Source organism: Sceloporus undulatus, chromosome 5 (genome assembly GCF_019175285.1).
Source record: "Sceloporus undulatus isolate JIND9_A2432 ecotype Alabama chromosome 5, SceUnd_v1.1, whole genome shotgun sequence".
NCBI classification, from domain to species: Eukaryota; Metazoa; Chordata; class Lepidosauria; order Squamata; family Phrynosomatidae; genus Sceloporus; species Sceloporus undulatus.
The window spans coordinates 63,463,825-63,488,964 of NC_056526.1; the positions used below are offsets into that span (position 1 = coordinate 63,463,825).

A 25,140-nucleotide genomic window follows, 5' to 3' on the forward strand; every position below is an offset into this window, starting at 1 on the left:
AAAGTATTTTTTCCAAGTGCTGTTAAAAATTGTGGGTATATGACATTCTATAAATATAGATGCAACAAATGGGTTAGGCAACTTCAAGAAGGAGAAAGCTATTACTATGGCGACATTATTATATTATTATTATTATTATTATTATTATTATTATTATTATTATTATTATTATTATTATTAATTTATGACTACTTCCAGGTTCAGATGCAGTATGTATCTAAATAGTAGTAGCTGCAGAGTAATAGTGTGAGAAAGCACATGCTCTGCTTGTGGGCAACCAGTTGATCACTTTGGGAACCAGGATACTGGATATCAGTCATTGCTCTGATCTAGCTAGACTCATTATACATTTTTAATCCTAAATTTAACCTTAAATCCTTAAATTTGACAGTACAATTCTCAAATGAAGACAGAACTGATTTGATGTTGTTGTTGTTGTTGTTCATGACAGGTATGGACAGAACTACCTCACTTTTACAAATTACATATTTCCCACACTTCCTATACAAACTATATATTATGTCTAGAGGAAGCAATGTTACTCTTTACATCATTTGTAATAAGCATCCTTATGGTTTATTTAAGTTTATTGTCAATGGTAATTTAATTAATTTATTTTAAAAATTAGAAGCTGTCTTTTAGAGCAAATTCTCCGAGAGACTACAGATAAAATTTGGAATCAATATAACATCATGAATCTACAGTATATTCATAATAATAAGAATGAAACTGGCTTTAACTATTTTCACCAGAATGTTTCATAGAATCCTAGAATCACACTGTTGGAAGGGACAACAATGGCCATCTCTTCTAATCCCTGCCATGCAGGAATACGCAGCTGGAGCACTCCTAAGAGCTCACCATCCAAACTTTGTTTAAAAATGCCAAAGGAGAGTCCACCAAGCCAGTCTATTCTAGGCTTGAACAGCTTTTATAACAAATAAATCCTTCCTAATGTTTAGATGGAATCTATTTTCTTAAAGATTTACTCCATTAGTTCATGTTCTTATTTTGGAGCAGCAGAAAATAAACTTGCTCCATCTTCTACATTGATATCCCTTAAGTTATTCAAATCATGTTAACATACCACCTCTCAGGACATGGTTTTCAGAGTTTTTGCCATCTTGGTCACTTTCTGGTGGACACATTTCAACTTGTCAATATCTTTCAACTATGATGCCTGTAACTGAACAGAGTATTCCAGGTGAGGTCTGATCAAAGAAGAATGGAGTGATATCTTCATCCACATGCTACCATACCTTTGTTGTTGTTGTTGTTGCTTCCCATGAAGTTGACTAACTTAACTATGAGTGAGTGATCTTGGTCACCTCACTTAGCTTGTTGCATGCCACTAGAACTGGTTTAGGGACAAAGATTTGCTGAGGAATATTGCCAGGCAGTCATTTGTAATCAAGTAAGGAAATTAAAATGGCTGTAAAAATGGCATTGAAGCATTTAGCCTATTAGATCTTCAAGAAAAATGTGAAAGACATTTTTTAATTAACATTCCTGAAAGCTCTCTCTCTTAAAGATGTAATTCTGAATATATACATTCATGACAGCACAAATTCTAGCTGACCAGTTACTTTTCAAAGAATCTTCGAACCTGGTGGCAAAGTGTTTATTGCTGAAAATACAGAGAATTCTAGATTCTATTGTGCAGTGTGCTTTCAAGCCACTAAAAGTAAATATGACACCTACAGCATATGCATTCACTTGTATAAAGCAATGGGCCAGCTGTTGGATTTGGGTGATATTCATTGTATTTTATTATTTAAAGAAGAGGGTTTAGCAGTTGTATCCCTCTTACCACAGAAACACAAAGACTTTGAACAATCCCAATCAATCCCAGCTTGCACTGTTGGATGTGTTAATATTTTTAAAAGAATTGGGCATATGGGACGTGTTAGTTCAGTTGAGATAAGTAATATAATCTTAGTATAAATATCTTCAGCTTCAGTTTAGTCCATATGTTTGATCCTTAGAATTTTCCATGTGCCATTTTTCTGTGCAAGCATTTTGTATTAATTTTGCAGTGATGTATTTTGTTTATTTAAAAATGCCCCCAAAAAGTTAATTAAGGCTAGAATCCTATACACATTTAAACAACAAAATGGTGGTTTGAATAGACATTCATGGCTATGGTATGTTCAAAAATAATGCTATTGCCCAAGTTGTCCAAAAGTATTAAAATGGCAAAAAGTAAAAAAGAAAAGAAAAAAGGATAAAATCAATACTGGTCTATCTTTTAAAAGTAATGCAGCAAGCAATCAAGGTGTTAGTTTTCTGTTTCGGGCAAATTTCACTTAAGGGAATGGGTGCAATATAATCTTTACATAAAGTAGTTGGACAGCAGGAACCTGTAGTAGAAAGAATACTGAACTGTCATAAAGAAAATTAGTAGCAAATTTGCAAAAATCAACTATGTTATAATCAATTATAATCAATAGCAAGCCTATTGGGTCAATAGGCCATCAACATCATGATCATCATCATCAGCATCCTTTGAATTAATCAGCAGACATTATTAATATAAACTATTCTTACATTTAGCCTATCAGCATACATTCAGCAACAATATCAGCTGTCCAGACAGTGGCAAAGTGGTTTGAGTGTTGGACTACAACTCTGGAGATCAGGGTTCAATTCCCCATTGGGTCATAAAAATCCACTGGTTTTACCTTGAGAATCTTGGGCAAATCACATGCCCTCAGTCTCAGCAGAAGGCAATGGCAAACCTCTTCTTAACAAAACTTGCCAAGAAAATCCTATGATATGTTCACCTTAGGGTTGGTATAAGTTGGAAACAACTTGAAGGCACACAACATAAACAAGGCAAACAATATTTCAGGTACCCAACCAGCTTCGAACACCATCCTCTAACAATAGATAAAATGCTTAGCAAATAAGCACAGCAGTTGAATCTGTTCATTTGGCAATCTATTTCCTTGTATATACATTTCAATTTCTGACCAAGGTAAAACAGTAAAATGACTGAAACATTATCCAGCTAATCATTAAAAAATGTACGGCTGGTAAAGTTGCTTTTTTTTGTCCTATAATTTCCACAGCTGTTAGATCCCTTTAGTTGCTTCCATTCCCTTACTAGTTTCATATTACCTGTCTAAACTCATGGGGAGTTATTTGTTTTTTTTTTTTATTCTCACTGAATAATTGTGACTTCATGTTCCTTCCTCACAGTTCTATATATTTGCTTCATTATTGTGTGTGTGTGTGTGTGTGTGTGTGTGTGTGTGTACGTGTGTGTGTACGTGCTTTCAAGTCGCATGTTGAGTTATGGCAATCCCATGAATCTCCTAGGGTTTTCTTTGGTAAGGATTACTCAGAGATGGTTTTGCCACTTCCTCCAAAATATAGGCTACAGCACCTGATATTTATTGGTGGTCTTCCATCCAAGTACTAACCAAGACTGATTCTGCTTAGCTTCCAAGATCAGATGGGATCTGGTCCCTTTAGGGTATACAACTTTATGCATCAGTAGTATAAACTTCTTATGGTTATCTCCTAAAATATACATAAAACTATCAGTAAATTCTCCATTCTATCTATAAATTTCTGCAAATTCGGTTGTAAACAACAAAGTGTGCAAACTGCATCCAATACTAGTACCCCTATTTTAGAAAATTATAACACACTTGCATGTTATTGTTCATTACATATTGATATGTGTATGTGTAAATATGTATGTTAATTATATGTTATGGCTTTAGCATGCTCTTACTGAAGTAGATATATATTCAAATGTTTTTGAAGAGCACGGAACTGTCAATTTTACCAATTAATATGGAATTATCCCCCCCCCAATATTTATTTGAATCCTGATGATTTTGACCAGGGAGTGTTCAGCACAGACTTATGCTTCACCATGAATCAGATGACATTTAAATTTGCTTAACTTTAAATGTCATCTGATTCATGTTGTAAGCCGCTTTGATTGTCTTGTCACAGAAAAGCGGGATATAAATAAAAGTTTTATTATTATTTTATTATTTTATTAACTGTAGTTAGATTGTGTTGTGTGTTTAATTATTCACACTGAGTAGACTAGACAAACATACTGCAGCATTTTATTGTCTTGATATGAAATTGCAATTTAAGCAAAGAGCACCAAGTAACATTCTTACCTTTTAGTGTTGAGCTCTTCAGTGAATATAGTTTTCAAATGGGACTGTGACAATAAAACTGGAAAGGCAGTGGCTGGTGAAGAAGCATAGCTAATGTTGGGTGAATGAAAGCCATTGAAGAAGAAGTGGGTGCCATAAGACAGACATATTTTCATCTGGGTACTTGAGATGACAAAATGAAATGATTAGGTCTGCCTTACAGTTTATGTTAACTGGGGAAAAAAGGAAAACAAGGCTTTGGAAGATAATAGAGAATACATGCTCTGTTTCTTCAAAACACCTGCCTACCCTTTTATTTAAGTGCCACCATTTATCAAGTTCTGTTTACAGTGTCAAGACTAATGTGGAGCTTATCATTGGGGTGCTTTGATACTTAATCCTTCTAAAGCTGGTCTTTGAAATGCCTTTATAATGATAAGGTTTGCAAAAGTGACAGGTTTTCTGTATCACCTTACTCAAGGGCTTAGATAAAAGAGAAGAATATCTTGCATGGGATATTGTATATTCTTCACACAGAGCCCCTTTCCTCATTAAAAACGTAACTCAATGCAAAGCTTCTGGGTTTTGAGAGAATAGCATTTTTTAAAAATGGTATTTAGATCACCAGTCTTAATATATTTCCTGGAAAATTCTATTGTTTTTTGTGGAACCTTATGCACTTTTCATAGACAAATGGATCCATATGTCAGTTTTATTGAAATCTATTTGACTTCTGTCCCAATAAATATGATTTATTTGAAATTCTAGGACACTAGCCTCAGAAATATTTCCATTTTTCTGAAAATGAAAACTGCATTCAACATTACTTATGGGAAAAATTAAATCACTGAAAAGTGATAACTTTGCCATAAACACAGCTACACTTTAGCAGTTATTGATGGTAGTTCCAGCTGGACATTAGGAAAAGTATCTGTGTATAGACCTCACTTTAGCTGCCTTTTAAATTCCCATCATCTCAGCAATCTGGTGTTACTTTTTTAGGGAATTTAAATGGTACCAAGTCCTACATGCAGGAATTAATCAGGGTATCAAGTAAAAAGTTTGAGGGACCATGGTGGCATTAGTGGTGGGCCCTGAGAAGGAGATAGGATCTTTCCTACTATGCACAGTGGTGTCAGGCCTGATGTTAATGCCGCCTGATTCTCAGTAATAGAATCATAGAATCATAGAGTTGGAAGAGACCGCAAGGGTCATCCAGTCCAACCCCCTGCCATGCAGGAAGTCACAATCAAATCACCCCTGACAGATGGCCATCCAACCTCTGTTTAAAGACCTCCAAGGAAGGAGACTCCACTACACTCCAACCAGCAACTGTAGCTATACAGGTTGAGTCTCCCTTATCCAAAATGCTTGGGATGACAAGTGTTTTGGATTCCAGAGGTTTTTGGATTTTGGAATATTTGCATATACATAATGAGATATCTTGGAGATGAGACCCAAGTCTAAACAAGAAATTAATTTATATTGTGTATACACATTATACACATAGTGTGAAGGTAATTTTTAGACACAATATTTTAAAAATAACTTTGTGCATGAAACAAAAGTTTGTGTATGCTTAATCATCAGAAAGCAAATGGTTTCCCCATTTTTTAAAAGCTGCTGGATAAGCACTGCTGGGATCCAGGCTGCTGACACGTTGCACTCGCCCAGACGCAGCTTTGTGCAATAACAGCCGGTTTTAAAATTAAACATGACTGTATCCTGTTGGGGATAAGTTGCTTTAAATTGAATGTGACAATCTCCTTAGAAGTAATTTTTCTGTATTTGATTAGATGAGCTTTGAGTGCCTTCCAACTCTAAGACATTTTCATGTTTCTATTATTTGTGTTAGTGAAAAGGTGGGTTGAATGAAAGTGATAGGAAATAGAGGGGGGAGAGAGAGAGAGAGATGTAAATAATGAACTCAATGAAGAAGAGGTAAAAATGTTCCATTAATACAAAATCCAAGCTTGGCTAATTATCTTCAACTCAATGAGAGAAGAGCCACAAAAAAGTATAAAGCATCCTGGTGCCTACAATAATTAATACTTTAAGCAAAGCATGATTGCTTTCTGGAAGGATGGTAAAGAGCACAGTGCTCACCAGTGATCCTTTCTGCTTAGATTATCCCCATTTTCTTAAATGGTAGCACCTTAAATATAGGCTACAATTTACCCTGCATCTCTAGAATAGGTTGCAGGAAAACATAAACAGTTGGACTCAGTAGTGACATTATGGTAATTAATGACTAGGGGAAATGGCTGCATCCATTCATAGATATTTTTAAATGGAATTCTAGAATTTCTAGAATAATCTGGTAAAATGAAGATGGAAACAGACTAATAAAACAATACTATAATTAAGAAGTGGACAAAGTATGGCCTCATATGGGTGCATATTTCTCTACCTCTTCTATGAATGTTTATTAAAAAGTTAATTCTGTCACATTTCATAAGCTGTACCTCTCAGTCAATGTGTAGGCTTGCATCCTAAGTAGACCTGGTCCAGCATAACCTGTCATATCCCAAGAACTGACCAAATGACTCTTTCTGTTGTAGAATAATACTAAAGAAAAAGGACATGAGACATGTTTTCTTTTATGATGTATGTTTTTTTAAACAGTGCTCTGTGTCCTGTGGGAAGGGTTTAAAGGACCGTGAAGTATATTGCGTTAATAACTTCAAGATTAAACTGGGAGAAGATGCATGCAAACATTTAAAGAAGCCTAGAACCCACACAGTTTGCAGAGCTGGCAGATGTCCTGAATGGAAGATGAACCGATGGAATGAGGTATCTGTCTTGCCCTCATGTCATGTGCAAGTTTCCACAGTATGTTAGAGGAACAATCATATCTTCCTCACTGGTAGAACAAGAACACCAACAAATAATGTGGTTCATAAAAGTTGTATTTGGGGGATTACTTTGTGTAGTTAGCACTTCCCTAAAACAATGGCTGGCATTCTGTCAGTCAGGACGTAACTTAGACTTTTGACTATGTGACTGTTTCCTACTTGCACTTACAGTCAGGGTACCAAATGTCCCTGGAAGTTACTGGCAAAGCCACTCGGCAATTGTTAATGGCACAGGTCTGTGGTGCTGGATAGTGGGGTGCTTCAACATGATGTAACCAGCCCGATCTTGGCAGCAAGCAATGGTGCAAAGAGTAGAAGCAGATGCCCCTGCAGGTCCTCTTGCAACTCTTTGTGTACCTCACCCACTGTCAGGAAGAGGCTGTTCACATCATCCTGCAATGCTCCTCTTGCCAGTGCCACAGGATCCTGTTGCTCAGCATGGCTGATTGGCTTTTAAAGTGGATTTCAGAGTGGTGGATCAGGAGATGGAGCATAGATGTGATGTTGTAGCTATACGTCTGATGCAGGACCTGAGCCAATGTGTTCTTCATTGGTCAATATTTTTATATAGGTAGCATGCTGCTCATTAACACCTTTAATTATTCATGAGTAATAAGCAATCCATTACTGCATTAATTTCAGTGTTCAAAAATATCGAAAAATTAGAAATCATCGACCTAGCCAAAAACATATTAAGCAATTTAACAAGTTAAAAGATTTCAAAGACACGCACATGTATAGATTTGGGCAAAATTATTAGCCCTCAAAAGCTTTAATTTTTTAAAAGGAACATTTTATTGTTATGTGCCCTCAAGTTAGCACCAATATATGGTGACCATGGGGCCTTCTTGACAAGATTTATTCATCAGGGGTTTGCCATTGAGAGTGTATGACTTGCCCAAAGTCACCCAGGTTTCCATGGCTGAGCAGAGATTTGAACCCTGGTCTTTTGTAGTCCTTAGAGCCACCATGGCATAGTGGTTTCAATGTTGGACTGTGACTTTGGAGACCAGGGTTCAGGCCATGAAACTCACTGGGTGACCTTGGGTCACCATAAGTTGGAAATGACTTTAAGGCACACAACAACAACTCCCATAGTCTTATCCAATGACATCCAAACAATGATACATTTATTGGACCAACCAAAATGCATAATTACATGTTGCAAGCTTTCAAAGTCACACTGGCTTCTTGACTTAGAAAACTTGCAACATGTAATTGTGTATTTTGGTTGCTTCAATAAAGGTATCATTGGAGCAGCACAGACCGCCCCAAAGGGGCAGGTATGTGCCACCCCTTTTCACACTGTATTGGGGCCAGGGCAGCCTCACCAAAGTCTAGTATCGGCGGCGGTATGCTGCTTTGTGCCCGTGTGTATTGAGTCATTGTTTGGATGTTATTGGATTTGCTATATGGCCAACATGGCTACCCCTAGATGTCCTATAGTCCTAGTTCAACATTCAAATCATCATACCATATTGGCTCTTCAGCATTACTAGTACAATGCAACCCAAGAACTTGGTAGTAAAGATTCGATCAAGTAACATGGCTGTAATAAGTTCTTTTTTGGAAAATGTAATAAGATTCCTTTTCAGAAGTAACAATTGGCAATATTGTGTTAAGACATTTCTGTTGAAATGGCCTCTGTTTTCTCCTTACTTTTCTAATTAACTTTAAGTTATTCTTTAAAGACATTTTCCAAGCTTACCAATTTTACTTCACTCACAAAAAACATAACAGCAAAGTATTTAGTAGTGCTGTATAGAATGTAGCAATATAGCAAACAGAGGTTACATGAGAATTCTGGCCAGTGAAATACTTTTACAAAGCAACTGCCCCATCTCTGAGCCAAAGATATGTCCTAAAGCATTGTATAGAGTGACTTTTCAGTGTACCATATAGCCTGTGTTAATATAGTTCTGAAGTTAATTAACATTCTGTAGAAGGCTGTTGCATTCAGTGTATGCAACTGATAGAAATGACTACAAATCAGACATATAAAAAGGATCTATTCTCCTGTATGCTAACATAGGCGGATTACATACCGCCGAGAAGCGGCGCTCTCCTGCCGCTGCCACTTGCAGCATCCGGGAGCTGCAGTTGCCACACCGCGCGTCTCCCGGACGCTCCGAGGAAGGAGCGCAGAAATCGCGCTCCTTCTGGGGCCGGAGAAAAGGCGCACTATGCGCCATGGCGTGGCCTCAATACGTCACAACTGCGCTGCCTCGTGTGGAGGTGGCGCGGTTGTGATGTAATCATGGTGGCAGCCGTGTGGAACAGCCGCCACCATTTTGTGCACGCGGAGCGCGTACTAGGGTTAGGGGGGTGCGGAAGCACCACCCCTTCCTAACCCTAGTATGCGCTCGTCGCATACATTCTGGCGGTCTGTAACCTGCCATACAGATCATCTTAAGAGTTATAATACAAATGAATATGTAGTAAAGATGCCCCAGTTTTACATCTTTCATTTTCAAATTAACAGAAATAAGTTGTATGGTTTTTTTTCCTACTCACATTTTATAAACATATAGTCCATCTTTTAAAAAGGCATACATTTTAGGAAATAGGCCATGGATAATTATATTAAAAGATGGAGGAAGCATGGTTTTAAAGGAAAAGCAAAGGTTCAGAAAAGAGGGAGAGAAAATAAAGGTTAAATAAGACTTAGGTATGTTTGAGGTTTGGGAAACATTGGTAATTGTAAGCTGAAGTTGCTTGAAAGTATCTGTCCTCTGATTTCTATGCACTTGAGCAGGAAGAGCAAGTGAAATCAGCCTGTGGATAATTCCCATTTTGCCTGTTGAGTGAGCACAAGTTCATCCCCCAGGCAGAAGGGAAATAAACAGAAGACTTACTCAATTGCTTTTCAGCTCATGTTACAAGTGAATGCAGCCTGTGACCTACATACATACCCTAGAGCTATACAGCTGGCCCTCTATATACATGGATTCAAATATCCACAGCAGCAACAACAACAACAATATATTCCAAAAAGCAAACCTGGATTTTACCATTTTATAAAAGGAACACCCTTTTACTGTCGATTGTATATGAAATGAACATCCATGGATTTTAGTATCCACAGGGGTCCTGGAAGCAAACCGGCCCAGTGGATACCAAGGGCCCAATGTATACTGCATTTTCTCAAACACCTGATCTTTGGGGCATTCCTTCATGGGCTGCCATTTGTGGCTTTGTGGGTCAAAATTTATACAAATTTATACAAATTCTTTTAGTATAAAATATTTTCCTGTGTTTCCTATTAAGCACAATTTATATCCATACATATAAGTATAAACCAGGCCCCAAATAAATATTGTTAAACTTTCATTCTCAAATTCTCTAGGAACTCTAGTGGTACAAGCATTAATCTAGGGTTATGTTTCCATTAAATGATGTCCCTGGAGATTTATGACATTTGTGTGATACATACATCTTTTATTCAACATATACAGTACACTTTGATATTTCCCATTAGCTTTCTGGGAAGCTTTTGTATTCTAAAAATTTGCATAGAACGATATTTAAGCTCTTTTATTTGAGCTTGGTTTTATCTGTGAATGATCCTAACCATCATCCCGTTTCTCTAAACAACTTTAAAAAGTTTTGTGGTATCATCTTCCACATGGAGGGGTAATCTAAAGGTGTATCCACACTGCAGAAATTAAACAGTTTGACACAATTTTAACTACTATGACTCTATCCTACACAATCCTGGGATTTATAGTTTGATGAGGCCCCAGAGCTCTCTAACAGACCAGGCTGAATACCCCACCAAACTACAGATTTCGAGATTCCACAGGATGGGGCCATGCCAGTTAAAATGGTGTTAAACTGCTTTATTTCTGCAGTGTGGGTGCATCCTAAGCCTGGATTCTCCAAAGAATTAAGTTGTATAGAATAATTTGTTTAGCAAAGGGAAAGGTATTTGACTATTTTAAGTGCCAAAGCCAGACCAGCTGGCAGGGTCAGCCACTTGACCTCCCATTCACTTCAATCCTTCCATTGTCCAGAACCCCACCATCAAATTACTGAGATCCATCCAGTGCTAGCCCAATAAATCATGCTGAATGGGAGGTCAAAGCTCATAAACTTCCATATAATTCAGTGGTTCTGCTCTAGTTGGGACTAGCTATTAAATTAATTTAGGATTAAACCAGTTTTATATTTTGCTTTGCATGGCATTTCCTCAGTATTCATTCTGTAAATCTTTGCTCAAGAAAATGTAAAATAAACTGTATCTTACAGTTAAGCATTTGCTTTGGATTTTATTTATGATTTTCATACAACTTTATCCGTTAAGTTCTGTTCCTAACAATAGCAATTTTAGGGGGGTGGGGAATAAACTTTTTTTTCAAATTAGATTTTTGAAAAGATAATTCAGTGGGATAAAAAATAACACAATCCCATAGTAAACCTTTCCAAAACATGAACTGTATCAATCTCTTTCAGTTGTGTAACCACTGTTGTTTTATAATGTGTGTAAGCTTACTTCTGATAGATATGCATAGGATCACAGTGTGAATGACTTTTTACCAGCTCGTCTACTGACACTTATACATGTCTACTCAGAGGTTCCACTGAATTCAGTTAAGTTTTCTCCTGCGTAGATCAATACAAGACTTCTGTCTTTCTTTATTTGCATATATTTCAGTGTTCTGTGACCTGTGGAGAAGGAATACAGCAACGTGATGTTTACTGCAGACTGAGGCACAGTGGTCGAGTTAATAAAACCATGTGTAATCATCTTACCCAACCACCTAGTATAAAGCTCTGTGTGCTGCCTCCCTGTGCAAGATACCATTGGTTAGCTGATGAATGGCAAGATGTAAGTGTGTTCAAGAAATGTGGGTCCAAGGTCCAAATGACACTGCAGACATAATCCTCTTTGAAATCGCTTTAACTACCCTGGCTCAGTGCTAGGGAATCCTGGGAATTGTAGTTTATTGTGGCACCAGAGCTCTCTGACAGAGAAAGCTAAATAGTCTCACAATTCTACAGTTAAATCAATTAAAGGTATTAACAGGATCAGCTAAACCAAAAAGGATACTTAGCCAAATCTGAATCCTATTGTTAATCCCACCTAGAGGCGATCCACAGATTTTAGGGATCTTGCATAACTGTAGTGACATCAAATTACTGTTGAGTTTACTCTAGATGGAACTAACAGTAGGATATATATCCCAGTTTAAAGCTTTCCAAATAGTTCAAAGCTTAAACAACGCTGCATTTTGAAATTCTGGATTTTCTTTTACAACTTTGAATAACTGGTGAGGATATGTAGTTTACCCTCCAACTGTCCCAATTTGGCAGGGACAGTCTTAATTAAGCCCCTACAACCCCACTTTTCCAGTTGATTTTAAAATGTCCCAATTTATCTTTCTTCCTCTTATTTTCTACTTTGTCTTCAGTTTACTGCAGTCACTGCAAACTGAGTTGATAGAGTAAATTTGGACTACTGCAGACCATTTGGACTAATGTAACAGGCTCTACATGGGGCTGCCTTTGAAGAGTGTTTGGAAAATTCAGCTGGTTCAAAAAGCTGCTGCCAGGCTGCTAACAGGGGCAGATTACAGAGATCACACAACACCCCTGCTGAAACAGCTTCAGTTTGTTTCCGGGCACAATTCAAGGTGCTGGTTATTACCCATAAAGCCCTATATGGTTCAGGTCCACACTATTTGACAGACTGTATCTCCTTGTATGAACCGACCCAGACTCTGAGATCCTCTGGAGAGACCCTTCTCTCCGTCCCAACACCATCACAAGCACAGTTGGTGGGGACGCAAGAGAGGGCCTTCTCGGTGGCTGCCCCAGACTCTGGAACTGCCTGCCCAGGGAGATCAGAACAGCTCCCTCCTTGATTTACCTGTTCACACAGGCTTTTAAGGAATTGTTATAAGCACAGGCTGGGATGCTGTACAATTTCAAGCGTTTGATACAGATATATATATATGGTTTTATAGTTTTAAAATGTGTTTTATTCTTTTAATAACTATCTGTTTTAATAGTGTAATAATTTAATTCCTTTTTAATGTATTTTTTCCTATATTTTTAATTGTACTGTTTTTTAATGTTTTGAAGCCACTCTGAGTCCAAGTTCTGGGAAAAGCGGGATAATAATAATAATAATAATAATAATAATAATAATAATAATAATAATAATAATTTCACTCAGTTCAATTAATTCAGCAGAGGGGGAGAGGAGAAGAGTGGAATCTTACCCTTCCCAGTAGATTTTGCCCAGTAGACAAAAGCAAACTGCTGCAACCACTCCTAGCTTGTGCATTCTACCTTATTAACAACTTTTCCCATCCAGTCTGATGTTACTTGGCCATATGTGAATGTACATTTATCTGTGAAATGTTGGAGAGTATGACATAGGTAACAAGTAGTGATTTTGATGTTATTCTTTTGTGAAATAGGTACACTACACTTTTGCAGGGAGGAAAAGCCAAACAGACTGATTTAGAGAAAATCTTTACCAGGACCATATAACCTGAGTGGGATCATTCCCTTGAAATTCAAGTATTATTCTACTCTTAGCACTAGTCAACTCACTTTTAGTATTGCATATGCTTTTTCATAACATATTTTAATATCTCTGTATCATATCTTTATAAACATGTTTAATCAGAATGATTGACTTCAGGACTCAAAGCACATACTCCAGAGCAGTCACACTGAGATTTGCTTCTTACGGAAAACACAGCATCAGAAATGTTGTCTTTCCTCCATATGGGAAAGTACTTGATTTGTTCTTATCATCTTCAGTGTCCTTTGGCATGTCAAAAAAAGGAAACATACCGGAATGTGAAGTGCCTGGATGAAAAGGAGAATGAAGTAAACGAAAGGCTGTGTAATCCTGCTGTGAAACCAACATCCATTAAAAAATGCAGAAAGGCTTCTTGTAAATATATTGTGATTACAGTTGACTCGTCACAGGTAAATATCTCTTTATAACCAGGCCTTTTATTTTACTCTTGAAAACAGCAAATGCTAAGGAATGCAAACCAGAGTACAAAAAGTTCAGAACTCTTTCTTGAATTATTGCAACTTTCAACATTTACTTTTAAAATGGAGTATGAACTATGAGATTTGCTTCTCATATTTTTTCATCATCTGTGATCCATCTATCTTTATAGCTTGAAAAAAAACCTATATATTTCATATTTGGTTACCACTAAAACCTGGGGCTCCATGATCAGGGCTGAATTGAGGACAATACCCAGTCTGTGAACCTGCATTTTCATGGGGAATGTAACTTAGAGCTTTATCACACTAGTGAGATCCCGCAGGAAAATGGCAGGAAAACAGGAGTTAACGAGATTTAAAGTACATTCGAATTTTAAAAAAAACTTGCACATTTGGGGAGTTTATCACACTAGGGGACTGCCCAAGTGAAATAACGGGAAGTTAAACCAAATGCAAAGCAGAGAAAACCAGCAGCTTTTGCACTTTTGGGTTGTTCCGAAAATAAAAAGCTGCCAGTTTTCTCTGCTTTGTGTTCGATTTAACTTCCCATTATCTCATGTTAACAGCGACATCGTGTGATAAACTTTGGCCATTTCCAGGTTTTCACCAATTTAACTCTCATTTAATTCCCATTTTCCTGTGGGATCTTGCTAGTGTGATAAACTCCTTAGCCAGTACAGGCTGCATCACTATACCTAGATTTTACTTTTGAATAACCAAGGCACCTTTGTCTTGTCTGGATTAAGCCTCAGTTTGTCCATTCTCATTTGGTCCATTATAGATGCCAGACTGCTTTAGCAAAGCTTCTTTGGAATTTGATGGAGAAAAGTGATAGACCTGAGTGTCAATAGCGTACTAGTGACACCTAGACCCAAAACTCTAGATGACCTCTCTCAGCAATTTCATGTATATGTTAAATAGAATAGGGGACAAAATAGAACCCTGAGGGACTCCACAGATCACTGGGGAAGGGGCTGAATATAAATCCCTGAGTACCACCATACTGACAGCACTCTTCCAGGAAGGAGCAGAGTCACAATGCCTCCAAGTCTCATCCAAGTGACTTGACCTAGAAGGATACAATGGTTGATGATATCAAAAATGGCTGAGAAGTCCAGCAGAACCAACACTCCCCCATCCATTTCTAAGTATACCAAAATTGTCTCCATCCCATAACCTGGCCAGAAGCCAGACTGAAATGGACCCAGATAATCCATCTCATCCAGGAATCCTTGGAATTGAGAGGCCACCGGTACCTTACCCAAAAATGGAGTATGGTGGATTGACTGAGAGTTGTCCAGTAAAGTAGGACACACCTTCCCCACCCTCAATAGAGGCATTATAGGTTGAGTCTCCTTTATCTGAAATACTTGGGACCAGAAGTGTTTGGGAGTTTAGATTGATTGATTGATTGATTTTGGATTTGGGAATGCCTGTATTTTCATATACATACATAATGAGATATCTCATTGCCCTTTCATTCATATTTGGATCCCTTTCATTCCCAGAAAGAATGTGGCTTCAACAGATCACAGAAAACCAATAGATTTTTGATCACCTATGCTTGCTTAGTAGTATTTTTCTCACAAAACCCACACAGATCACAACTACACAATTTTCAGAATTTCTTACTAAATGACATGCCATTCTTTTACTGCACCTTTGTGATTGTTGAGTTTTAATATTTTTCAAGTACATAAATTTTGGATAAATGTACCCACATTCCTGGGACTATTATTAATGAAGAATGTCTATGCTCATTTTGTGACCATTGCTTATCATTTTAGTGCCCAGCTGGTTGTAATCTTGAGTACCAGCAGAAGATCACATACTGTGTTGAAGCACATGATGCTTGGAACAGCCATTCCTATGGCCTTCAATCCATAGCTTATCGAGACTGCCCACTTATTCAATCATCTCCTATTAATACATGTGACATTAAGGCTTGTCTCCATGTTGCAACTTGGAAAGTTGGAAAATGGCATAAGGTAAGTGTAGGACATGAGGTTAAGGTTCCTCAGTAAGAAAAATGAATTATAGCATCAGTTGTGATTTGCTTTATGGTCTTTTCAGTTAATGCTATAACCTTTGTTTAGTGCTCAATGCCTTGTGGAATGGGGATAAAAGAAAGAAGAGTGGAATGCATGACAGAAAATGGTTTATCCAGTGACTTGTGCCTCTTACATTTAAAACCAGTGGCTAGAAGGAGATGTCACTCAAAAGACTGTAAGTAAATTGACTACGGTAATTCAGAGGTATACAATGGAATGTTAAAAACATGGGGTAAAAATGAATTAATAGAAAAGTGGAATAGATGAAAATAATCTAACATCAGATTTATTTTTAGGTGAGATGATAACTAGCTGCATAGAACTCCAGATAAGAAAAAAGATTCGAAAGGATGGTGAATATTTACTTAACGTTAAGGGGAAAATGATAAAGGTATTGTGACTATTTTTCTCTGATTTGGGAGAGATGTAAAATAAAGTCTTTGTCACCTAAAATAATTCTAAATTGTCATTTTTATTTTGTAGATTTATTGTTCAGACATGGGGCTAGAAAATCCCAAAGAATATGTAACATTGGCTAAAGGGGAAGCAGATAACTTTTCAGAAGTATATGGATATCGGTACCGTGTTTTTTCAAAATTTAAATATTTTAAAAGTATCAGTATGAGTATTGTTTATGTGTAGATATTATCATATGTTAGTTATAGAATTATAGGACTAATGATCATGTCTCTAAATGTGTGGAGGTTTTTTCGCTGTCTTGCAAATTAATTATTGAGGTGACCAGTTTGAGAAAGGAAAGGAAAGGAAAGGATGGTTGGGGAGTGAGGAATGAAAACACCACAGCTGACTGCACACCTCCAAGGCCTGTCTAAAAATTACCCTTTCCCAGATTGTATTTGCCTTCCTATGTGCCTTTTGGGAACAAACAGCTATTGGAGTGCTGAAACAATTTTTAGCAGGAAGCAATAATGATGATGATTATGATGAAATGTGGATCTTGAACATTTTCTGTTCTTAAGAGGAAGCCAGTAGGATCAAGGATACTCCTGGATTCCATCTTTCCTGAACTATGGCAAGGAACAGTACAGCTAAATCCAATCGCTAGTCCTAACCAGAATAGACCCAGTGAATCCAAGAAAGTAGCATAGGTGTTGAACAGCCAAGTCCCAACTGATGCAGTGGGTCAGCTAAAACAACCGATTTCATGCCGAAACATTTTCAGACAGTGATTTTGTCTTATTTTTAATGGAAAGGTTAAAGACATGCTTATTCCTCTGTGCCAGAAACCAATAGACTTACCTGGCTGGACTATGCAGCCACTTTTTAACTGCACATCAGTACATGTTTATACAATATCTTCTGTAGGATTAAAATAATCTAACTACTTTCACCCTTCTCAGTTTTTAATATGAAACAGTATTGTGATGCAATACATAATCAAATATACTAAAGTACAGGGATATTTATTTGTAGGCTGCAGAATCCATATGAATGTCCTTTTAATGGAAGCAGACGTCAAGACTGCATGTGCAGGAATGACTACCCTGCAGCTGGCTACACCCTTTTTAGAAAAATAAGAATTGATCTCAAGTCTTTGGAAATTAAAAGTGAGTTTTATGTCATAATATTGTGAATTCAATGAAATACTATGCTTTTCCATGACTGACTGTTACAAATGTAAATTATATACCTAGTGGTGCCATTTTAAAGGAATACTATTTTTCTTTCAATCTGTCATATGGTATATTGAAGAGAAAGTGAAATGTTAGGACAATTTTTTTCTGGGGTATTTGGTCAATCATATAGGAGGTAACTAGTACATGTTGCTGTTATCAAGGGATGAACACTGTTAGTTACATCACCATAATACTGTTGTCAACACAATTCTGTTTGGTCCAGCTCAGGGTGAAGACATAAATTAATGAATAGTTGCCAGATTTCATTAAACTTTCAGAAATAGAAGCCAGGTGCTAGATTAACACTTACATAGCAGGGAGAATGGAGGCATGAATGTTTTTTCTAGTGTGGAATAAAAGCAGCCTTGCATGGGCAGTTTTGATTGGGAAAACGGATAGAGTCAAACCTGCCCTACAGTGAAGCACATATCTGTATCTTTGGGGGGAAGCAAACTGGCAGTCCTGGTCAGCCCCTGATTGGCATATGACTTCAATCGTTCCTAAATGGGCCGCCAAAAGGGGCAGCTTTTTGCCACTCCTTTTTGTGCTGACTTTTCCCTGCTTGGTGCACCCTCAGTGTGACTTCCAGATGCTTTGGGGGCATGCATCATCTTCATTCCCCACCCTGAAGCAGTCTGAAGCTGGCACTTTTTGCCTGTTCAGGCCTATGTTTCATACTCCACACAGAGGCCCATGGCTACTAGAGTCGACCATTGGTATCTGCAGGGGATTCACCCCCCCCCCGCAGATACCAAAATCTGTGGATGCTCAAGTCCCATTGACCCAAATGGTGGTGTGGCCATTCCACCATTGGGGACAATGACACTTAAGTCCTCCCTTTCTCCCTCGCCCTCCCTCCCCCTCTGAGGCTTCAGGGACGGTTTGGAATCATAGGCTGGAGCCCTGTCAGCTGGAGGTAACTGAGGCCAAGGCTGGGGCCTAGGTTTAGGAACCCCCCACCCCCAGCCCTGATACCCAGGCCAGAACCTCTAGGCTCCAAGATCCAAGCCCCGGCACCAGCTCTGGCCCACTGTAGCCAACAGGGCTCCAACCTCTACCTCCGAACCGCTTCTGAAGCCAGGCTCAGGGCAGAAGCCTCAAATGGGGATGGAGGCAGAAGGAAGGGAAGGAGGGAGGGAGGGAGGGAGGTAAGGGAGGGAGGACTTCAGTCCCATTGTCCCCAATGGTGACGCAGCTGCATTCATGTGCCACCATTGGGTACAGCACAGGCTTGCCGTCTGCAGATGTTCAGTTGGCCCTCCTTATCCATGGATTCAAGCATCCACAGCTTGTAAACATTTTAAAAAAGTATAAATTCCAAAAAACAATCTTTGATTTTGCCATTTTGTATAAGGGACAGCATTTTGTTATTCAGGGCCCATTTACACTACACTTTAAACCGGTTTGCAAACTGGTTTAAATTGGGGCCATTCACACTTGCACTGCGTTTTCCTGACCCAAATTTGAGGACCCCTGGTGTAAATAACCTGGTTTTTTTTTAAGATAGGGATTTCAGAGGTTCTTTTCAAAAGAGCCAGTTTTTTGTGGGAGATGCCAATGAGAACTTACAAGTCGATCCTAGTCAGAGCATCCTGCTGCCTCCCTCCTTTTCTCATTCTCCTCTCCCCCTGCTACTGCTGCTCTTTCTCTTCCTCCTACTTCCTCTTCATCTTGCACTCACTGTGGCATCTGTTGTCCCTCATCTTCCTCTGCACCCTGCACTTGCCCTGGGTCTGTCTTCCTCCTCTTACCCTCTTCGTCCTCCTCATCTGCCCCCTTCACCAGCCCTAGATCTGCTTTCCTCCTCTTGCTCTCTTCACCTGCCCTGGGTCTGCCTTCCTCCTCTTACCCTCCTCCTCCTCCTCATATGCTCCCAGCAACTGCCCTGGATCTGTCTTCCTCTTTCTTTCTTACTCTTCCTCATTTGCCCCCACTGCCTCATCTGCCAGGATCAAATCTCTCTATTGCATTTTATCACGTTCTCAAGTGTGAATGGGAATTGGGATAAAATGCCATGGAGAAATTTGATTGTGGCAAATCAATGGAAATAACCTCACAGGGTTATTTCCTACTGTGAATGGGCCCACCATTGTATTTAATGGGACTTGAGCATCCATAGATTTTGTTATCTACAGGCAATCCTGTAACCAAAAGCCAGCAGATATCAAGGGCCCACTGTATTTGCAAATGTTTAAAGAGATTGTAGAATTATTCAATCACCCCCCACCATCATGTCTAGTGTATCCTTAACACACTAGACATCTGAGAGGGAAGAGAAATTAGCCTCTCATTTTTTTTTAATTAACTTAGTGGAGTTCATGACAAATCACTTGGGGACTAGCTCTGGCTAAGTCCAAAGCTAAAATATGGTGGGTCAGGTTCACATATTCTCATATGCACACCAGATTCTCTTTTTCTTGCTTTCTTTTTTACACACACACACACACACACACACACACACACACAGAGAGAGAGAGAGAGAGATATTCTTATGCACACTGGTTTTGGTATCTCTCCTACCAGTGTCTATATACTAATTAATGATAATTAAACCTGTTTCACTTGCAGTAACAGTGTGTCACTTTTGCTTGGTAGCTACTGATTTTCGCTTTGCCCAGACCATACATGGAAAGCCTGTTCCTTTCGCCACAGCTGGAGACTGCTATAGTGCTGCAAGATGCCCACAGGTACTGGTGGACTGTGTTACTGTATTTTAATTCTTAAATATAATTTGAATACTTTACTAACAAAATAATTCTCCTTTATTCCCACTCTTATTTTCTTTTCTACATCTTTTGCAACTGATTCTAGCATTATTAGCATAAAATGGTTAATGACACCCATGACCTCCTGAACTTCAGAATTTGGCTTCCCAGTTTGCAGGTCTTCCAGGAAAATAGTCACTTATATAGCCATGAAACCCATTGTGTGACTGTGGGCAAGTCACATTCTCTCAGCCTCGGAAGATGGCAATGGCAAACACTCTAGATCCAAACAAATCTTGCCAAGAAAACGCCATGATAGGTTCGCCTTAGAACTGCCATAAGAAATAACTTGAAGGCACATAAAAACAATTATGAATTCATATTGGCAAGTGCAGTGAAAATTTCAGAATCAGTCCAATATATGGCAGAAACTGGTGCACATAAATTGCTTGAGTTTTTGACCTTTCCTCAAATTCTATTTTCAGTTCACATGCTTTTTCCACATTTCTTTCATTTTGGTTCCTTCTTGCCATTCTTTTCCCTTGTGTTTGCAACACAACACTGCCCTCTTGTGACCTCATAGCTTCCCTTTAGTAAACTAGGGGGTTATTCAAATGGTGAAAACAATCCAGGATGAATCTGGATTGAATCTCTGTTGTTTGAACTATTTCATTTCTGGCCAAAGTTTGGGTTCTTTTTTATTTCAGGATAGATACCAACAAAACTACCATTTTTCATGAGATTCAGTAGGCTAGTTTAAATTTTTTTTAGCACCATATGGTTTTTTGAAATGCTATACTTTTTTAAAAAGGAAAGCATATCCATCCAGTTGAGCAAAGACACAGATCAGATATCTACATCCAATTTTTTATAGCAGTATGAAATCTGAGGACTTTATTGCACTGCTTCCAGTGCCTGACTTACCTCTTCCGAAAATGGCTCAAATTCAGAAGTTAGGCTGATTTTATCGCATGGATTTTATTGCATGAAGCTTCCGATCTGGGGAAAAATGGCCAACGAAGAAACTTACAGGGCCCAAATTCAGCACTGGAGGCAACAGGAAGCTGTTTTGAGAGAAAAGTCCGTACAATAAAATCAGTCTAGCTTCTCAATTTGAGCCAAATTTGGAAAAGGTAAGTTGGTCACCATATGCGGTGAAATAAAGTTCTCAAGTTGTCTACCAAGATTCCGTCATTCTCCCTCCCCTTTGCAGTGGCAGAAGTCCATGGGGATATAAAATGCTTTTCTGGGAAGTCCCAAATGCTTGGGAAATAAGGCTCTTTGTAGCAAGGCATCTCAATTTTTTAAAAATAGTTTGGAAAGATCCCAAGTCATTTAGTCCTAGGATTACCTGTAACATCTTTCCAGCCTTAATGTTAATTTTCTTTAACATATTTTTCTTCAAGAGAAAAGTAGTGTAGCCATACATAGAAGTAGCCGTATGCGTTAGATGTACTCTGATCCACAGGCTTTACTTTCCACTACCTGACAGGGGCAGTTTGGCTTCAATTTGGCAGGCACTGGACTAAGGCTATCCAACACAGCAAAATGGATTGCTCAGGGAAATTATGCTACTGTTCAGATACATAAATCGCAAGTAAGTCATTTTTCAACAAATGATGCAATAATGTGTGTTTAGTGGTGAGTCATTCTTTCTTGATATCAGAACAAAGTGCCCAGTGTCAATCATATGGATGGGCACTTCATTCTGATCTCATAGTGAGCAACTTGCCTTGGCAGCAGCTGTATTGGGTGGCATAGCAGAATGTATTTTAAACAACCATCCCACATCTTAATGGAGGGTTCTACATCTTCTGAGAAGATCCAGAACAAACAGGGAGGATTTTACTGTTTTAAGAGGGGTACACCCAGAGTTTGGTGCTCAACAGGCCAGGCGTCATTTAGACTCTTTGCACCAGACTCAGGGACTGGAGCCTGCATCCTCCAGACTTTCCACTGAGAGCCTCCCCCACTGAGGCCTCTGTCCCACTGACAGGATAAAGGCCTCAGTGGGGGAGGCTGATTTATTTGGCCAGTGCAGGCAGGACCTTTACTGCAGAGATCTTTTTAAAGCAAACTAACAACAGAAATTTTATGAGAAGACTGAAGGAAATCAGCTTTTTATATCTAGTGTAGGGAGACATTTTCTTCAGCCTGCTTAAACAAGTCTATGGCTTGGTACAGACAGTTGAATTGTGGTGGCCTGGGGATAGGGTTGCCATTCATCAGGACCTCCAAACCGGGACAAATGTAGGACAAAATGTTCAAATGTAGGACACATTTTTTGTGTCCTACATTTGAATAGGAGCCTCTGAGGCTTTCCCTCTTTCCCTCGGCGGAGGCGGAGCCCAGGCAGGGAGGGACTCCTCCCCTTCAGGGAGGCTTTCCCTCTCGGCCTGGGCCCCACCCTCGGTGGGGGCGGAGCCCAAGCGGGGAGGGACTCCTCCCCTTCAGGGAGGCTTTCCTTATTGGCCTGGGCCCTGCCCTCGGCAGGGGCGGAGCCCAAGTGCGGAGGGACTCCTGCCCTTCAGGGATGCTTTCCCTCTGGGCCTGGGCCCCATCCTCGGTGGGGGTGGAGCCCAAGCAGAGAGGGACTCCTCCCCTTCAGGGAGGCTTTCCCTCTGGGCCTGGGCCCCGCCCTTGGCAGGGGCGGAGCCCAGGCAGAGAGGGACTCCTCCCCTTCAGGGAGGCTTTCCCTGCAGGCCTGGGCCCAAGCAGCAAGGGAAAGCCTCCCTCAGCTTGCTATATCTCACCGGGGAGCAGGGGCAATCCCGGGGCGGGGCCAAACCAGGCTGTGACCGTGCGGCCCCGCCCCAAACCGGGAAAGTCCCGCCCCCAGGCGGGATATGGCAAACCTACCTGGAGACAACTCTAAGGTTACAGAGCACGCAGCATCCGCACACTCTGGAACCCTAGAATGTATGGATGTTGCCATCTTTACGTGGCGCCATCCATATGGGGCATGCACGCATGATGCAGGCACAGTGCTGCATCCACCCCTCCAGGTGCCATGTTTGCATCCTGGACACGCCACAGTGTGCCAATGGTGCATAGATGATGCTATCTCCACGCACCGAGAAGAACCTGGGTTTTCTGGGTTCTTTTTGGTCCAGAGGAATGCCACACGGTTTGAGTGCTGCGGCGTCCCTCTGGAGGAAAACTGGGCACCTCCAGCCCGCCTCTTTGAGGCGGTCTGGAGAGCCCCTATGTTAAAGTTGAAAGTGGTGAAAGGGGTCAAAAGTTGTAATGCCTCTTTGAAAAATTATTGGGATAGAAAGATTGACTTAAGGCCTTATTGTATTTATTTTATTATAACAGCAGATCTTTGCCAACCTATCACAAAATGCTTTTAAAACCCACTACCCGCCCCCCAATTTCAAAAGTAGGATGTCATTTTTATGGAAAACATAAGCCAAAGGACATATAGCACTATTTCTATGGTTCTGTGGCTGTCTTCTGCTCCTGCTCATTTTCATGGTGGTAATAGTAATACAGTGTCCACACTGTTACTATATTATTCCATATTATTCCATTCTTAGTATTACACCATTGTTCAATAGTGAATCTGAAGTAGTGTACCAAGATTTATTCCACTTGTATACTAAATTTGTATGTGGTTTCTCGTTCATTTTAGGATGACACTAAAATATATGGAAGATGTGGAGGATTCTGTGGGAAATGTCTTCCAAATGGAAACATTGGTCTCCAACTTCAGCTACAGTAAAAGAAAATGTCAAGGAAAACATATTCCTTAATTATCAGTATTGATGATGCTGTTATTTTTACTGTTCTTTCAACTGTTCTTTTAGAGATCCAATGTGGTATTGTTGTTAGAGTGTTGGTCTAGGACACTGGATGACCAGGGTTTGAATCCCAGCTCAAATGTTGAAACATACTGGGGTGACCTTAGGCAAGTCACACTCTCTCAGCCTCAGAGGATGGCAATGTCAAATTCCCTCTGAACAAATCCTTCCAGAAAAACCCTGTAAGAGGCTCAGCTTAGGGTCTCTGTAAGTTAGAAATGACTTGAAGCCACACAAACCAATATTCATTCACTCTTTCTATATCAAACCATAAGACCCTAATGATCTGGGGTTAGAGATTCAAATAATTTACTCCTACATTTGTTGTCAAGGAAATATGTGCATAAATGGCAGTGATCAATCCTTAGGTTTTTACAGACACCTTAAGAATTTTCAGTGAAAGGAAACTGGTGGCGCAAGGAGCCTTGGTGGCACAGTGGTTAAATGCCTGTACTGCAGCCACTCACTCACAAACCATAAGGTTGTGAATTCAATACCAGCCAGGGGCTCAGGCTCGACTCAGGCTAGCATCCTTCTGAGGTCACTAAAATAAGTACCCAGCTTGTTGGGGCAATTAGCATACAGTTGTAAACTGCTTAGAGACTGCTTAGTGTGATATGAAGCAGTATATAAATGAAGCTGCTATTGCTATTGCTAAAAATGAACTGCCCTCTGTTTGCTTTCTTCTTTTAGCTCCTTGCACATCCTGAAAATCCCCCACCACCACCCCCAGATGTTTAAGAGGACCTTCTGCAAACTATAGAATGAAGTATTGAGTAACAAGGGGGGCTGCAGTGGATTGGCCAAAATGGATGGCAGCATTTTGCATGGGCTAAATCCAATACTTACCACCATGTGTTTTTTCTAGCCAGCTGAACCATATTTGAGGTCCAAATAGCCACAGTAAGGAACACATTCAAGGCATGGTAACTCTGCTGGAAGCAGCACACAAGTCTTGGATTTGGCAATGCTTCTTCCTTAGTCATCTCC

General features: G+C 39.6%; 1 protein-coding gene across 1 annotated transcript in view; it reads left to right on the plus strand.

Annotated features, from left to right (window-relative positions):
* ADAMTS20 (ADAM metallopeptidase with thrombospondin type 1 motif 20) overlaps positions 1-24,656 on the plus strand; it is a 107,830-nt gene extending 83,174 nt beyond the window's left edge. The window contains exons 29-39 of the mRNA XM_042469932.1: positions 6,750-6,917; positions 11,634-11,807; positions 13,754-13,924; positions 15,742-15,942; positions 16,051-16,180; positions 16,302-16,396; positions 16,489-16,583; positions 17,440-17,573; positions 20,238-20,329; positions 21,840-21,944; positions 23,982-24,656. Of these exons, the coding sequence (XP_042325866.1) occupies positions 6,750-6,917; positions 11,634-11,807; positions 13,754-13,924; positions 15,742-15,942; positions 16,051-16,180; positions 16,302-16,396; positions 16,489-16,583; positions 17,440-17,573; positions 20,238-20,329; positions 21,840-21,944; positions 23,982-24,071 (1,455 nt within the window). The 3' untranslated portion in view covers positions 24,072-24,656. The remainder of the gene's footprint in view (positions 1-6,749; positions 6,918-11,633; positions 11,808-13,753; positions 13,925-15,741; positions 15,943-16,050; positions 16,181-16,301; positions 16,397-16,488; positions 16,584-17,439; positions 17,574-20,237; positions 20,330-21,839; positions 21,945-23,981) is intronic.
* Positions 24,657-25,140: the final 484 nt, after the last annotated feature.